This window comes from Pteropus vampyrus, unplaced genomic scaffold, assembly GCF_000151845.1.
Source record: "Pteropus vampyrus isolate Shadow unplaced genomic scaffold, Pvam_2.0 Scaffold104, whole genome shotgun sequence".
Taxonomy (NCBI): domain Eukaryota; kingdom Metazoa; phylum Chordata; class Mammalia; order Chiroptera; family Pteropodidae; genus Pteropus; species Pteropus vampyrus.
In genome coordinates, this window is record NW_011888885.1 from 1,907,085 (window position 1) to 1,923,926 (window position 16,842).

The 16,842-nt window shown below is 39.9% G+C and overlaps 1 protein-coding gene across 2 annotated transcripts in view; it reads right to left on the bottom strand.

Annotated features, from left to right (window-relative positions):
- TOM1L1 (target of myb1 like 1 membrane trafficking protein) overlaps window positions 1-12,743 on the bottom strand; it is a 51,225-nt gene extending 38,482 nt beyond the window's left edge. Inside the window, exons 1-5 of one of the 2 annotated variants that reach the window (XM_011365013.2) lie at window positions 12,586-12,743; window positions 10,286-10,370; window positions 7,162-7,240; window positions 736-885; window positions 29-154 (exon numbers count right to left, since the gene is read on the bottom strand). In XM_011365013.2, coding sequence (XP_011363315.1) covers window positions 29-154; window positions 736-885; window positions 7,162-7,240; window positions 10,286-10,370; window positions 12,586-12,643 — 498 coding nt within the window. In that variant the 5' untranslated portion in view covers window positions 12,644-12,743. Of the gene's footprint in view, window positions 1-28; window positions 155-735; window positions 886-7,161; window positions 7,241-10,285; window positions 10,371-12,324; window positions 12,424-12,585 lie in introns of those variants that run through there. The other variant, XM_023533522.1, reaches the window with a different exon arrangement.
- Between the last annotated feature and the right edge of the window lie 4,099 nt (window positions 12,744-16,842).

The following is a 16,842-nucleotide window of genomic DNA, read 5'->3' on the forward strand; positions in this document are numbered from 1 at the left end:
CTGCATGAGTCAAAGAAAGACCTCCTACCTCTTGTTGCTTTGTTTCAGCCTCTGCATCTGAGGGAGGAAAATGAACACCTTTCTTAAGCAGGTCAAGGTACACTTCTTTCACTTCACTTACATCCACACCTCCTGGGAAACCCTGGGACCAAGTCTGAAAACAGCAGCAAAAACAGAACAGAATTCTTAAACCAGTGACAGAAAATGAGAGACTGATAATTATGTATCTTGCACCGAATGAGAAAGCTACTTTTGAAAGCCAAGGACAAACTGTATATTTTCAGAGACTAGAATAATACAAAATATTTTTAATCATCAGACTCTCATGCCTCAACATTTTAATGAAACCCTGGAATAGATACTATTGCTTTTTGCTGTATTAAATCCAGATTTAATAGACATATTGTAAAATATCATCAGTAGCTCTTTTGCCAAGTAACTTTGAAAGTAGTCAGTTATCTACTCCAGGACACAGCTTTTATATCTGCAATGTACATATTACTCTTTCCTACCTGACATGAATAAAATAGAAACTGAAAGAAAAGTAGGAAAATGACTACAAATTCTTCAGAAAAAGGGTACCATCTAATGCCAAAAAATATTACACAGAAATAAGAGAGTAAAATGCTTTCTGGCTCAATCACAGCTATGTAAAGAATCACTAAACCAATTAGTATATAATTAAATCTCTAATCTTAGAAGTTTACCATCCCATAAGGCATACAACAGACTCACCTTAATGAAATTCAAGATTCTATTCTGAATGTCTAATGGCAAGGTGTATCTGGGATTCAGCAGCTTAACTAGACTATCTTTAATGAATTCCTTCTTCACAATCAGAGATTGGAAACTTGGACCACAGTTCTGCATGCACATGTCAATAAGCTAGAGGGAAAAATTAAACATTAAATTTCCTTGGCAAAACCACCGCCTCCTAAATATAAATACAAATTGCTAAGTAATGGTTTCCACCAGCATCCTAATTAACAACTTAGTGTCTACTAAAACACACAGCAAAATGTTAGGTTCTAGGAATGTGAGGAAGTATAATGCATAATGCAACTGCTTAGAGGATAGACTTCTTGGGGAGTCAGGACACAATTATAACAGCATTAATACTAATACAAGGTAATAAATAGGAAGTGCAAACAAAACACATAGACTATAGACAGGGTATCATTTGTCTCAATTTTTTCCAGAGAAGTTCTGGTACACCCTGTTTTCCTGATAATTCCCCCCTTTCACTGTCAAAAAAAAAATGTCCTGGTCTGTGTGATAAATCCCATAGTCACCCTAAATTATAGACCTTTATAGACAGATGTGATAATTTAGGGCCAAGTAGTCTTAAGACCTTTGGTAAAAACTGGTTCTAAACTGGGTCCTGAAAAATAGTTAAGAAGAGTACAAATGAATATAGAGATATATTCTAGACAGGTAAATGATATTAAAAACATATATACAGGTGACAAGCATATGAGTTGTGAGAAGAATAAATACTTTGGTCTGTAGAAGCTTCTTTATGAGGCAAATTGGGGACCCCAAGGAAGTAGGGTAAAGTCTAGAGGGGCATCATGCAGCATGTAGAGAAATTTGCATGGCCATGAAAGAATCTCGGCATTACACTAAGAAACCACTTAAATGTTCTTAATAGTTTGTCACCATCACACTTCTATCTTGAACTTGAAAGGCTGGTGCCAAGCAATACTCAGGAAAGGTTTTCAAGCAGCACTCAACAGGGAGAATTGGGGCAGGGTGGGGGATGGTAAAAGAACCTGGAATGATGGAGAAATCCAGCCAGGGACCCAATAGTACAAGCCTGATGCAGAGAGGCCTAAGCTAGGATGATGTGGGTGCAAGGAAGGAAAAGCCGTGAGAACTAAGAACTTTCACCAACTGGCTGTCCAAAGATGATTGAAAGTTAACTGGCTGTCATTCTGCATGAGATTGATGGAAATTTGGAAATGGATGGGGTGGTATGATTGGTCTAGGGTAAAACTAATGGGTTGAAATATAGATATTTTGAGTTTAAAAGTACTAAGGATCTCTTCTAGGCTATTTAGCTAAGATCAAGTGTAAAAGTACTAGGGACTGAATGTTTGTGTTCCTCTCAAATTCATATGTTAAAGCCCCTAATCTCTAATGTGATGGTATTTGAAGGGTAGGGAGGACTTTAGGAAGTTGTTACATAATAAGAGTAGGATCCTCCTGAATAAGACTAGTGCCCTTATAAAAAGGGACTAAAGAGATGATCCCTCTCTTGGCCACATGAGGATAAAACGAGATAGCCACCTACAAGCCAGAAAGTGGGTCCTCAACAGACAGTGGATCTGCCAGCACCTTGATTTTGGACCTCATAGCCTCCAGAACTATGAATAATAAATATCTGTTGTTTAAGCCACCCAGTGTGTGGTATTTTTGTCACAGCAGCCCAAGATGACTCAGACAAAAAGGATGGTGGGACATTCAGGGAGAGGTGCTTAGCTGAGAGCACCACAGCACAGCTACGGTTCAGGAAAATGTTAGGCCAAAAGCAAGTAATCAAGGCTGGCTGTGATGAGGAGAGAGGAAAAATGGCTGTAATAATGGGGTTCACCTGTTAGACCGGAAGAAAACTCAAAAAAGGCAACAGAATTGCAGCCAACAAAAAAGCATAAAATAAAGAGAACATAATATTGGTAAAGTCGAAAGAGGGCAGAGTCTCTGGGTGGATGGCATATCAAACAGTTAAGATAATGGACTGAGAAAAGCTCGGCTAGGTTTGTTGATTGGAGAGGTCATTAGATACCTTGGGGGTGGGGGGAAATTGTTCAATAAAAAAACAAGCAGAGTCAGGCTAAGAAAGAATTAGTTGGTATTGAAGAACTGCAAAGAGAAAGCGGATTTCTGAAAGTAATCTAGAAACAAAATTAAATCTCTAGTTTCCATGCTACTATCTCTTGGGTTAGAGAGGTCACAGAAACCATAATGTGGCCAGGACAGGCATAATCATCCCTACAGAAAAGAAGTCCTGAAAATTGACTTTATATCACGTTCTGTATTGTCACTTTAATGGCAATACAAAAATAAGGTATGAAAGCTGTCGTTTTAAGGGCAATGTGGCTAAGAAGGCAATCAGAAAATACAGAAGCTGAGCACATACAGCTATGTGAAACGGAAAACATTGAAGGCAAAGGAAAATAAAAACGAAATCCAGAACATAGTAAGATGAATCTATCTTAATGCAAATTGCTTAGAGAAAGCTAAGTTGAGAGTTAAATAACAAAGACTGTTTGCTTGATACATTATTGCGTGTTTATTAGGTGAAATGCTGAGGAATACCTCTAGTTCAATGGAAATTTATGAAAATACTTCATTCAAGTGGTTATGCAGTCTTAGGCAAGACATCCTCCAAGTCTCACTTTCTTTAATAGTAAAACGAATGGTGAATTTCTTGCAAAATACACTACAAACCAATTTTTATCTTTGGAGCACCAAGAGAGATTTTATTACAACAGGCATATTCCCAAGAGGTTACCCGTACAAAATCAAGAGACACCGAGACTCTTAACATCTGGGGATCATGAATCATGCTCTTTGTGTTTTCCTATTGGAATCTAGAATTTCGGGACTATCCATTTCTACATCGCCTCTTGCCATTATGACACCAGTACTTCTTTCTCACCCATCCCACTCCCAGCCTACTTAGATAAGCAATAAAACCCACTGAGTCAAATTGGAAAAAATATGACTTTACACATTTTGAAATTGGGCTTTGTTGCAATTTATGTGTTAAGATTGTGTTTAAATAATCTATTTTTTGGAAATAGGGCAACCAAGAAACCATAATATGAAGTGGAATAGAGAACCTAGGAGTCAAGAGACCAAGAGAGACCAAAGAGTGTGCCAACTTGGCGCTTCACTCATCTTTTGCTCTTGACTGGGCAAATCACTTATCCTTACACTAAGCTGCAGTATCTTCACCTGCAAAATGAGCACAACTCTTCCCTTTTGAGACTTCTTGTAAGGCTTAAATGAAATATAACGTATATGAAGAGCCTGACACATAGCAGGACCTTAATAAATGGTATTTTGATGGATAATTCCACAGCAGGAGAGAACATATTGACTAGCTGATATAAATATTATTTTTAGAAAGGCTAAAAGAAAAAGAGATACTTGGTAGTTTTATTTCTCACAGTAAATTTCTAAACCAAGCACAGTGAATCAGGCTTTGGGGCCATCCAGAGGTGAAGACCACACCCGGGTGTGGCCACTCTAGGAGCTGAGCTCACTCTACAACAAGCTCCTGGAGGAATAAACACATTTTACACTAATTCTGAAGTCCCCATAGCTAAGCATCTATTAACTAACTAATTCCCTGTTCATCCACCTTCCCTTTGACAATGACAGTATCTTGCTGAGATTTAACCACAATCAAATCATTCGAGAAAAGGTAGCCTCTGTCTAAGCATAATAAAGTCTGGTAACAAAATGCTTTTTAAATAACCACTGGCTTGACAAAACTGCTCCACAACTGATGTGGGAAATCACAGTCACGTCATACCCCACCAGAGACCTAAACAAAGCTAACAAGTCCATGGAAAACCCAAATGACCAATGATATATGGCACATTTATAATTGACTCTGACAGGCATTTTGACAGGCACTTATCACTTCAGAGCAATAAATTGGAAATGTCATCTATGGGTATTCATTTATAAAGAGTTTACTGATAAACATATAACTGCCTTTGACAGATGTTAGACGATGCTTTCTGCGACTAAATTCCCTCCTAATCATGTCTGGCTCAACTTAATGTTAAAGTCAGTTCTGAGGTCTTAAATAAACCTCTGCAATACAGTGAGTAGGCTGAGGTGAGCTGATTGGGCCACTAAATCTATGACTTGCATGAAGGGAAATTTGCATGAAGCTACCAAGAGTCCAAGGCTTATTTAGAGAAAACCTAAGATGTAGGTACCTTAATGAACTCTGACCCTAACATTGAGGGGCTATTCTGACACCCTCAACCTGTAACTCCCCCTTACTTTGGCACAGGTTTTAGATTTACTTGTTCTCATGTACTAGTATGGAAATTACAAGGTGGAGGGCGTAGTTACTTGAGGTGGAACAAGTAATGGGAACAGGCAGCTAGCCGGTAGTAAGGCTTGAGAGATCAGACTACTTGAAGGGAAGAAAGAGTGGGACCCCAGACAAAAATGGAGGGCCAGAAGAGACAACACTCTGGAATAACGCAGCCTCTTCAGGGATGAATGAGTCCTAGTTCATTCTCACAAGGAAAGAACCATGACAGAGGAAGATAAGGAGACAGCGAGAAGAAGCAACCACAGAGATGCCGAGTAGGCTGTGTGCGAGAGAAAGAGAGACAAACCCATTACAGAGAATCAACAACTTTATAAAAAAGTGTGATAATACCACTTGCTGAAATATAGAAAGTGGCATAAATTCATCCTCTACACCTTATCTTCCTCACTCAATTCTCCTATCCTTCGGCAGCCTTGAGGTGTCTGAGATCCACTTCATTCCACACTTATATTTCTACCCCGATTCTACGGTATGTTCCATTAGTACTTGAGTCTTTTTGGATACTAAGAGAGGTAGACTGGGGGACCCCCACGAAATCATTAATTCAGTTGACACCTGCTGCATTGATAGATGTATGGGTCCTGCACCATGCATGAAGGAATCGAAGACAGAAATGAATCACAGCAGCTCATTCTTTCAAGGGGTTTGATTCATTCTGAGAAGCAAGGTGGTATAGGGCAAGGGCATGGGATTTATAATGAGGGCTGAGTTGAAATCTTGCCTAGACCACTTATATCTTGGAAGTGGGAAATCACAATCTCACTAGCCTCAGTTTCTTCATCTGTGAAATGGAGTTAATGATACAACCACCTCGCAGGAGGAGAGAGCATCAATCAGGTGTCAGGCAAAGGTTTCTTTCCATCATCAACCCACTGTTCTGATATCTCTACTGAAGTGCCTTACTCCTCTCCCCAGAGTTCCCTCCATTCTGTGACCTCCCTCAATGGCTGTGAGGAGTAAAGGACAGGGGAGAGTTCAAAAAAAGGTGAGGAAGGAAAATGCCTCTAAAACTGTATTCAGATGCCAACTTGAAGGATTTCTTCAGTGATGGCCTCATTAAGACTATTTGATTCATTTCTTCTCATTCAGTTACTCTTCGAGTAAGATTATCAGAAGTTTTCTTCCCCATGAAACTAGGAAACAGGAGCTGTGCTCACCTCTGCCCCATGGCCCTCTTGATAAACACTCCTAAAGCCTCTAAGAGCAGTATGATGCTAGCTGATTAGTGCCATAATCATGCGTGTGCTGGGCAGAGGTCCAAAGGCATGCAGAAGAAATTAGAAAGCCACACAGCTCACTCTCAGGCAGCAGGCAAGGCTTGTAAAACGTATCAATTGAAGTTAGAAGGGCAACTCACCAAAGTGATTGAAGAGGTTATATGGCCAAGGATGGGGGAAAATAGTAACAGATCAAATAACTGTCATACCAAATTCACAGACAATATGGCACACAGAATTGCTTAAATCAACAAAGAATTTTCTCCAAAATATACCAAGCAGCAGAATTTGTTTGAAACTTAATTAGCTGCCAGCACCTCAGAATTCTACAAGGGTGTTCGAGTGTAGCACAAAGCTAACAGGGAGGCATTTTTCAAGACTTCAATTCTCCCCATGTGTAACATATACACACACCTCTTGATCAGCTCAGTAGCTACAAGTTTTAACCATAAGTTCCCATTTCCTTATCAGGAAAAACCAGTTTTCCAGGAATACTCTTTCCACAAAATTAAATATAGGGGTGAAAGGGGTTAAATATTTGGTGACGGAAGGAAATTTAACTTTGGGTGGTGAACACACAATGCAATATATGTACAACATTCAGTGGAATTGTATACTTGAAACTTATTTGATTTTATTAATGTCACCCCAACAATTTTTAATTAAAAAAATGCTATTACAATCAACTAAATTCTCTTGATTCTGCAATTCTCAATAAACAGTTTTAATTCATATTATAAATAACTTTTTGCTAACCTATTATCTCAGAATGTATATATATATATTTTTTTACCTAGAATCAAAAATGTTACTATCGCTTGGGAAATCTTAGAGTCTTAATTATAACAAGAAAGTACTTACTGACAAGGTAAGTTCGATTTCTTTATGATTGTAGTTTTTAGAAATCCTTTTCTTCAAAGCTTTTACTGCATCTTTTGGCCTACAGCAGTAAATACAGTGAAATCATCAATTTAGGCATAGCTGAAAACACGTAGCCTCTGAAAAGCAATATCCATTGCAGAAAGAGGTTCTGCTGTGTGACCCTGGGTGACACTTCTCACACCTGTTTCCTCATACATCTAGGCAGACAATAACACCTTCTGAGAATCAAATATTTACTATAGCACTGTTTGCAATAAAAACTAGAAACTTAAATATCCAATAATATTAGATTGAATAACTTGTGGTAATCCCTATTAAGAAATAATCTGTGGCTTTTCAAAATGTCTTATTAAATGGAATAACAATGCGTTGGAAAAAAGGTTCATCACATGTTAACAGCAACAAAAGTGGGTTATGATCAAAACTCTAAAAAGTTAACTATATACCATATATAGTTATTATATACCATCGATCAAATATAAAACACAGGGTGATCTCAATAGATATAGAAAAAGTATTTGATAAAATCCAACATCCTTTTATAGTAAAATTAAACAGCAAACTAGGAATAGAAGAAAATTTTCTCAACTTGACAAAGGGCATCTAAGAAAAACCCACAGCTACTGTCAAACTTAATAATAGATCATAAACTTTTCCCCCAGACCAGGAACAAAACAAGTATGAATGCTCTTGCTAATTCTATTTAGCACTATTATTAAAGTTATAGCTAGGACATTTAGACAAAAGAAAAGAAAGAAAATACATCCAAACCAGAAAGGAAGATGTAAAAGTATTTCCATTTGCAGATGATATATTTCATGGAGAAAATTCTAAGGAATCCAAAATAAATTATTAGAATAAATTTAAGGATGTTATAGGATACAAAACTTAGTACACAAAAATTCATTATATTTCCATACACTAGTGATAAACAATCTCAAAATGAAATTTAGAAGATCCCATGTATAAAAAAAAGTTAACTATAGTTTTGTTGGGTGATGGAGTCATTTGTGATTTTTTATCTTACATTTATCTGTATTTTATCAATTTCCTCTGAGAGTCATGCATCACTCATGTAAATCTTGAAAAATGTTTATTTAAAATTAAATTTTAACCATTCCCATACACACAAAAATTTACATAAGAGGACTGTCTAGAAAGCACTGCTACACATGAAATATACTCATACTTATATCCCTCTAACAATGCACAGATCCAGTTTACAGGAAATGTAATTTCCAAAACAATGAAGGTTACCCATTTTGATTAAAAGACTCCGGTATTTCCTGATCATCCTATAGGCATGAGATGTACGAGGAATTACTACTAACTAGGTCAGCTTCTGACAAGCTACAATTTTATGTTACAAAAGGAAGAATTATGCAGTATTAAGTAGAGGGTCAAAATTTACTTTGAGATGGTCAAAAGGTACAAACTTGCACTGATAAAATAGACAAGTCATGGGGACATAATCTACAATATGGTGACTATAATTAACACTGACGTACAGTGTACTTGAAAGTTTCTAAGAGAGTAGACTGTAAAAGTTATCATCACAATGAAAAAAGTTTTTGAAACTATATGAAGTGAGGGATGTTAACTAAACCTACTATGGTAATTGTTTACAATATATGTATGTTAAGTCATTATACTGTATATTTTAAACTTATACAGTGTAGTATGTCAATTAGATCTCAATACAACTGAAAAAAAGATACCAATCTTTTTTACATATTACCTTCCAATTTTGCTTGTTATGATTGCCTGGGTAGATTTCTATTATATGATAATTATATAATATTACATATGCTTACATGGAAGTGTAACTATTATACAATACATTAGATAGAGATATCTCTTTCTAAAAAAAAATCTTAAATAAAATCTAGAATTAAACTCTTGGAAAGTTTAAAAGAATAAAGATACTGTTTTAAAAGGAAAAGAGTTTTTACTTTGAGATTCTCTTTTTGTATTATCAGTGAAGAAAAGGTTCACAGAATAATCAAATATAGTAAACGAGGTTACACAGAAAGCAACATAAACACTTTAAAGTACTAACCAAAAGCACTTTCATTGATATGGTCAATAATTAAGTGTAATGTTTCCTTCACCAACATAAACAACACTAAATCTTGTGCTATTATCACTTTAATATGTACAATAAAATTAACAGACTATATGGTGGCATTTGCATAGTGTAGTGGTTAGCACATCTGTTTTACACGCAGAAGGTCCTGGCTTCGCGCCCCAGGTGGAGCCACGGACCATGCCCTGGTGCACCAGGCCCCTGGAGTATGCAGGGGGTGCCAGGCCCGCCCAGGGTGCGGGGTGTACGCTGAGAGCCTGTGGGAGGAGATGCCCCGCCTTCAGAGATCTAGTTCTTAAAAGGGAAATGGCAACATCCATAGGTCAGGGGTGGAAGTGGTGGTGGGGAGGGGGGGGGCGGATTAAAGAGGGGAAAAAAAGAAAATTAACAGATTTATAACCCTTATAACAATCTATAATTCAGATTAAATTCACAAAATAGTTGGCCTCAACAATTAAAAAAAAAAAACAATTCTCTTAAGTTTAAAAGTGTAACAAAAGAGTTCATTTAAGAATACAGCATAAACATGGGCAAGCTGGCATTCAGAAGAAAAAAGTTGTCTTGTGACAAGGAGAGGAAAAAGATTGCTAGATTATTTCCTGATTACAATAATGTCAATTGCTCAGAGACAGGTCGCCCCGTTAGTTCACTAGCTTCTTGATTACATTTTTCAGTTACAGGAACATAAAATATCAGCAATCAGAGCAGGGGGAATTCCTAAAGAAAACAATCTCTCCTTTAAAAAAATCGGAAAGAACAAGGAATTTGAGCCTCAGAGATAAAATCTGAAACAATTAAAGGCAAAGAGAAAAATTATAATGGATTCTCAGACATTCCATATATGCTGAAACAAGCAGCTCTAACACTTCAATCTGACATGTCTTCAAAAGGCAGCATATACCTAAGTGGTGATGAAAACACTCTTTCAACAAGAAAACTAAAGAGTTTGCAAAAGACATTGTGCCGTAGTTCTGATGCTTATCAGAGGTAAATGCAAGAACCACACACTGTACTCACCCATCGTTGGCAGTGTTAATAATATCACAAATGTGCATGAACTGGCCCCAATCTTCAGTCTGAATGCCAGCAAATGTAGCCTTTTCTGCAAAGAAAAAGCTGTTGTGTTGACTCTGAGCTACAACAGAGTAAAAAATGTCTGGTCTTTCTAAAATAATCTGTCTGCAGGTTGCTAGCAAGCACCATTACATTTATATTACCAAAGGGCAAAGAACTTTTTTCTGAGCAATTCTCAGTAATTCAGGAATCAATCAAAACCCAAGTTCAGAGTGCTGTTGTAGCAAGAGTAATGAGTGACCTATTAATAAAGACTGTAGACACAACACCTGGCTGTAGGGCTAGGACAGGCCCATTAAAGCTCCGTCTGCCTGGTTGTTCTTCAGGGACAAACAGGTACCTACCTGTTGAGCGGCCACCTATAAGGTGAAATACATAGTGCTGAGTATTTTATATAATTTCATTTAACCCACTGTTATAGAAGGAATAGAAGTTCAGAGAAATTAAGGAAAGTATGCAAAGTTACACAGCCAGTACAAGGTACAAATGGCATTCAAATCTAAGTTGTCTGATGCCAGTTTTCAGTTTTAAAATCATTTCTTCACCTAGGGCATCGAGGCGTTGAGGAAAGGGGATCAGAACTACTGAAACTGTCTGTCCTTTAGCAGTAGAGCAAGGTCACTCCCAGCACCTGTACAAAGGTACACCAGGCAGACTCGAATGCTCTTATACCTACAACTGCATCATTTAACAATCAAGATATTTCTCCCTCTCCAGACATTCTCAAAAATACAAAACGCTCTCTAGAAAGGGTAACAGAACACTCAGCCTGAATGAGCTTAACATTTTTATTACAAGAAGATCCCTCAGCATGAAAATACCAGGTCCTAGTACAAACGAAGAGAAAATCAAAAAGATAACAAAAGAATATGGATTTGGTTGAGGAAACTGTTACTCATCTAGGAAAAGAACTATTTGAATTTGGCATTCAACGGACAAAGCTGGCCAAACTTGTGTTGTTTAGGTATATACTAGTGCTATTCCTTTTTCCAGACTCCTTGCTCCTCGTTCCATGCTCTTCTTCCCATCCTCCTAGAAAACTCCTTTTCATAAGTTTTGGGTGTTTTTCGTTTTTCTTATATTGTAAAGGGACCATATTATAGTTACTACAAAATTGTGTATGTCTTCCCTATAAGATTGCACATTCCCTGTGGGTTGAGACCAGGTGTTACCTTTGCCTGGTTCAGGTCCAGGCATACAGTTAGCAGTCAGTAAATGTTTGCAACATTAAAGCATTAATCAGCCTATGTAGATGCAGTCTGAATCCATTTCTACTCAGAGTTCATTTTAATATCTAATGAGATAAAGCCAACAGTTTAGAAAGCATTTCATCCTCAATGATAGTTACTCTCGCACTTTTCTAAAACGTGGTAACGAAGTGGTTTCATGTCACACAGCAGTTAATTGTGCCATAACCCAAACTCTAAATCTGAGCCTCCTCACTGTAACTACCAGATTCTCCCGACTTCTTCACCTCACTGTACTTAGCATCAATATGCACTGATGCCACACCCGGTTCCCAAAGGAGATATCAGGGAGAACGAGGAAGAACGGAGTTGGTGCTGGTAAAAGTCACTGGCTTCTGCACACAGTATTCAGAGTACGGTCACAGGAGAAACGAGTTAAGCAGATCCCCGCATGGTCCTTAGTGTTTTGAGAAGCCTCTGGTGACCTCCAGATCGCTCCTCTGCTTCCCTCTTCATATATTTTCATTCTTTTTGTTTACCCAGAAAAAGTAAATCAGGTGCTAAGGGCTGAGTGCCAGAGAGAACTGGTTTGAAGAGGCCTCGCCCTCACTGTGAGGTCACATCACTTAACCTCCTTGACCCTTCTTTTCCCCCTCTGTAAAACGGACAGAACAATACTATCTATGCTCTCGAGCGAACGCACTTTACGAATAACCTTCCCCTGGCCAAGAAGTTTACGCCCTCTTCTTGTAGAGGCCCCGACACTGCACACCTGAATCCCATGCTGTGGCTCACCTGCTCGGTTCCACTCCCCAGGAGGCATTAAAAGGGAGGCATATTTTGAGGAAGGGGTTAGTAGGAGGAGTCGGCCATAAAGAAATGCCTCAAAGGGGCTGGGTTTGGAATGCGGGTGCCCTGGGAAAGTCGCAGGGGGAAGGCGAAGAATTGCCTCAAACTTGACCAACAACGTCCTCCTCTGGCCGTGAAGGGAGTCAAACCGGAAGGGTACCCCGACCCCCAAAGCCTCCGCGGGAGTCTTCCCCCGCACCTCTTTACCTATGAGGTGGCCCACGGAAGTCGCATAGGGATCCCGGTGACTCTTCCCAAACGCCATGGTAGCCCCAGGGAGCCGGGCCCAGGAAATCCGCCTCCTCAGCTCTCGGACTCCCGACTCCACCCGCTCGGTGTCCCTGGCTCCTCCTCTTCGCCCGAGCGCTTCCCGGGCTCCGGGTGGAGGCTGCGCGTCTTGCCCGGCCGCTACGGGGCGCCCGGCACCCGGAGTCCGCCGCCGGGGCGGGGACACGGGCGCCCGCGCACCTGCCACGCGCCCCGCGGAACTGGCGAGGAGGCGGTGCTGCACGCTCCAGGTGGGACTAGCCTGCGGCTGCCGCAACGTGGAGCCCGCGAGAGGAACACGGGGAGCGGGCTCCGGACCTAGGGGGGCCTGTCGCCCCCGCGGAGCTGGACCGCCCCGGAGCCACAGAGTGGGAATTCGAGACACCCGCTCTGATCCCGCCGCCTACTGGGCAGATTGCTGCCTTTCTCTGCTCCTCTTGCACTACTTAGTAGAGAAAAAAAAAATAGAGGGTTAATAACACAAATCTCGGGATTATTTTGAGAATTAGGGATGTAAACCGCTTAGGTCGGTGTCTGGCATCCACAAAATAAATCTTCAACTACTGAATGAATCGAGTAACCAGAAATATTTACTCCCACCCCCACCCTCGCCCCAGAGATCCGGGAAGGGAGGTGTGTCCCTTTAAAGCTGCAGGTGATAGAGGGAATGGCTTTAGGTTTAGGGGCCTCCCCGGCGCCGTCCTTTGTCTCGTTCCTGTTTCCTGAGGGACCACAGTGCGTCGCCAGGCAAGCTGTCGGTTCCTAACCCATCCTCTGGGAGCCGTGTTTTCCAGCGCTGCCGAGAAGAGAAAAGGGACTTTCTCTCTGCTCAGGCTTGGCGCGATTCTGGCCTCAGGACAGCTTTGGAATGTAAATCCGAGTTTGAGCAGTCTAACCCCTCTCCAGCTGCCCTTTCAGAAGCGGAATTTATTTCCTGTTGTGTGTGTGTGTGCATTCAATTAACATTTGGTTACCGATATTAATCTCCAACGATGCCGGAGCCTGCTGGAGTGGGGTTCTCCAGGTGATGGCAATTAGCTGTAAGGTGGGATCCCCTGTGCCTCCAGATTTGCTTCCTGCTATCAACCTGGGCCCAATTCCACAAGCTCTTCTTTGGCCCTGGAAATGGTGACAAGAGGAATCAAAGGGGGCGTGGTCTGACTTATGTCCTTAGTCTTATCTATATTAAAATGGAAGTCAAAACCAACTGCAGTGGTCGCCAAGAGGCTTTTTTTTTTTTTCTCTAATTCTAATTTTCCTTGACCTAAGTGACCTGGAATTCTAAAATCTGGAAAGAAGCATTTTGTTGTGATGGTATTTCTCATAACAGGATTGGTCCTACCTGTAACCAATATTCTCTCCACTGCATATCCAGGGTGAGTATTGATTTCAGATGGTGCCATTTAACAACATCCTTAGTCATGACTACAGCCTCTGCTGAGGCCGTTGAAAACCTCTTTTGGGACATCAGCAACCTACTCTCTATTCCATGTAATAGACTCTAGCAAAATATTTTGTCTTCTCTGAAGCTTATAATCAAGCAACCTTAAGGAGAAAGTCAATTTTAGCTCGGGCTGCTGGTTGGTGTCAGTGGCCTTTCGTCAGGGAATAAGAACTAGGAAGGAACCAACCATCCAGACAGATTTTTTAGCATAACTGATACTTCTTATGGGAGAGGTTATTTTGTCTTTTCTTGTGTTTTAGGACTGAGGCACTTAGGACAGGAGAAATGGCACCAGGGAGCATGTTCAGGACATTACGGCTGGGTAAGCAGAACCAGGTTAATGAGTAGTACCTGGTTCTATCTCAGCTATGCCTGAGGAGCTTTTCCCTCCATGTTCCCACTATGGTGTTGTGATGGCCACAGTCTTCCCTTTCTGCACTCTGCCACTTTCTCCATGATCCCCCGACTCCCCAGGAAGGAAGTCATCTCAGTCAATCTTAACATAGTCTGGGAGCAGGATACTAGAATTCATAGCCAAGTTAAGGTGAGAGAATGGACAGAATTCTGGAAAGAAACAAGGGTAAAATTTCTGGGTACCAGGAGCAAAATCTCATCATGATTTCATTTCCAAGAATACTAAGTATTTATTTATATGTTAGTCATGATGCTAGTTGGAAGCAAGGAAAATAACCTTTGTTTAAAATACTCTTAGTGCATGTAAATGTGGAATAACTATGGTGCACACCTGAAATTAATACAATATTGTATGTTAGCTATATTGTAATAACATCTTTTTAAAAACATGCAATATAAATACTTCTATAAAAGTGAGTTTGCAGTAGAAAATAAAATAATAAAATACACTAAGTGCACAATCCCGGAGGCAAGTAGCATTCACTTCATTTTTACAAATATGTAATCTGAGATTAAGAAAAATAGAGCTAAAAAACATTTTGGCTAGAGTTTGAATCAGCTCTAGCTGATTCTAAAGTCCATATTATGGCCACTAGGTGAATCTGCTCATTGAGCATGACCACTCCTTATTTTTAAAAAAGATCATTTGATTCAAAGGGAGACCTCTTGAAGAAGATAGGAATAGGGGCAGTCATACATATACTTTGCTGGGACAACATCCTGTTCTTTTTGTACTTGTTCAAGAACGCTAATATTTTCTATACTATATGCTAGGTGTGCTCTAAATACATTATTTGTATTATCTCATTTAATCTCATAACAACTTTGACTCCAGAAGCTGTGACTTTAACTTTTGTACTATGTACTTCTCATGGGTAGAGCTCTAGGTAGTCAGTGGTACCATTGACTAGTTCACACTTTTACACAAGTGGGTTCTAGGGCATGTGCCTAGAGAATGAGGTGACTGAACATGGCAAGTACATATGTCTAGATGACAAAGTTGACCCATCATCAGGCTTTATGAAGCTGTCATTTTTATCCTCACATTTAATTCTATTCTTACCACTAAATTTCTTAGATTGTCAGATCTGGACATGACCTTAGAAATCATAGTCTCTATCCCCATCATTTTATAAATGAAAAAAAGTGACAGCCAATTAGGGAAGTGACTAGCCCCAGGCCTTGCAGCTTCAGGCCAGGAGAATGCAACACAATAGCTTAACTCTGAGTCCTAAACTCTTCCCACAACAGGCACCTTCTGTCTGTTTTAATATTTAAATTTAAAACATTCCTCACAGTATCTTCTCTAGCCCTCTCTTTATCCTCCTCTTTTTCCGTAGTTGAAGTTCCAAACCCATTTTCCCTCCCAATTGTCCCACTGTGGAAACTAATTTTCGTAGCAATATAAACATCAAATCTAACAGCCTCACCCTCTTTACCCTCTCTGTAGTATGTGATGCCCCTCCTATTAGCCTTTCTTTCCTCCATTTTTATATCCTATATTCCTTTTACTGACTGCTACTTCTCATGATCTTCACCTGGCTTAATTTTCCTCCCCAGCCTGCTAAACCAGGTAAGCCATCCCACAGTTTTACAATCTACCTTTTCCTCTTCTTCCATTTCCCTAAGGATACCTTCTTCTTGTTCCTTTATGACGCCTCTTCTTACCACTCCTGAGAGAACTGAGCCCTCCTCTCCTGTCCTACATACAGATTTCTTAGAGCTCACAACACTTTATAATACTCCTTTGCTTAGAAATCTGTTCACTGCCTCCTAAACATAAGCCCCTCAAGGGAACAGGACCCTATTTTGTTAGACTTGGTATCCAGGCACTTAAGAGTCCTCAAGGGATGCTTATTGAACGCATGAAGGGCTCTCCCAAATCTTGAGCTGCTCTAGCCTTCCTGAGATCTAGTTCTTAATTCCTTCCAGGATGCCTTGTTAGAATCCTGACCTTGTCATAGTTGGAATTACTATACTCGTCCCCTTCCTCCATCATCTCAATATCCTACCTGACTTGTTTTGATGGACAGGATTATTGATATATTGGAATCACATGGGTTGCTGTAAAGACTACTGATGCCTGGGACGTACCCTTAGCGATTCTGATTTAATGAGCCTGGGATGCATCAAGGGCATCAAGATTTTTAAGGGTCCCAGGATGGGCTAATTGTACCACAATTTCCCAAATAAAATATCTTGAAGTTATCCTCAACTTTTTCCTTTTAATCAGTTCTGGATTCCCCTGTGTTCTTCATCTCTTCTGTCTTCTTCCTCTATGGACATTGCTCAATCCAGCAATTCTCTAATGGCATGAGCCTTAATACTGTTTAGGGGTA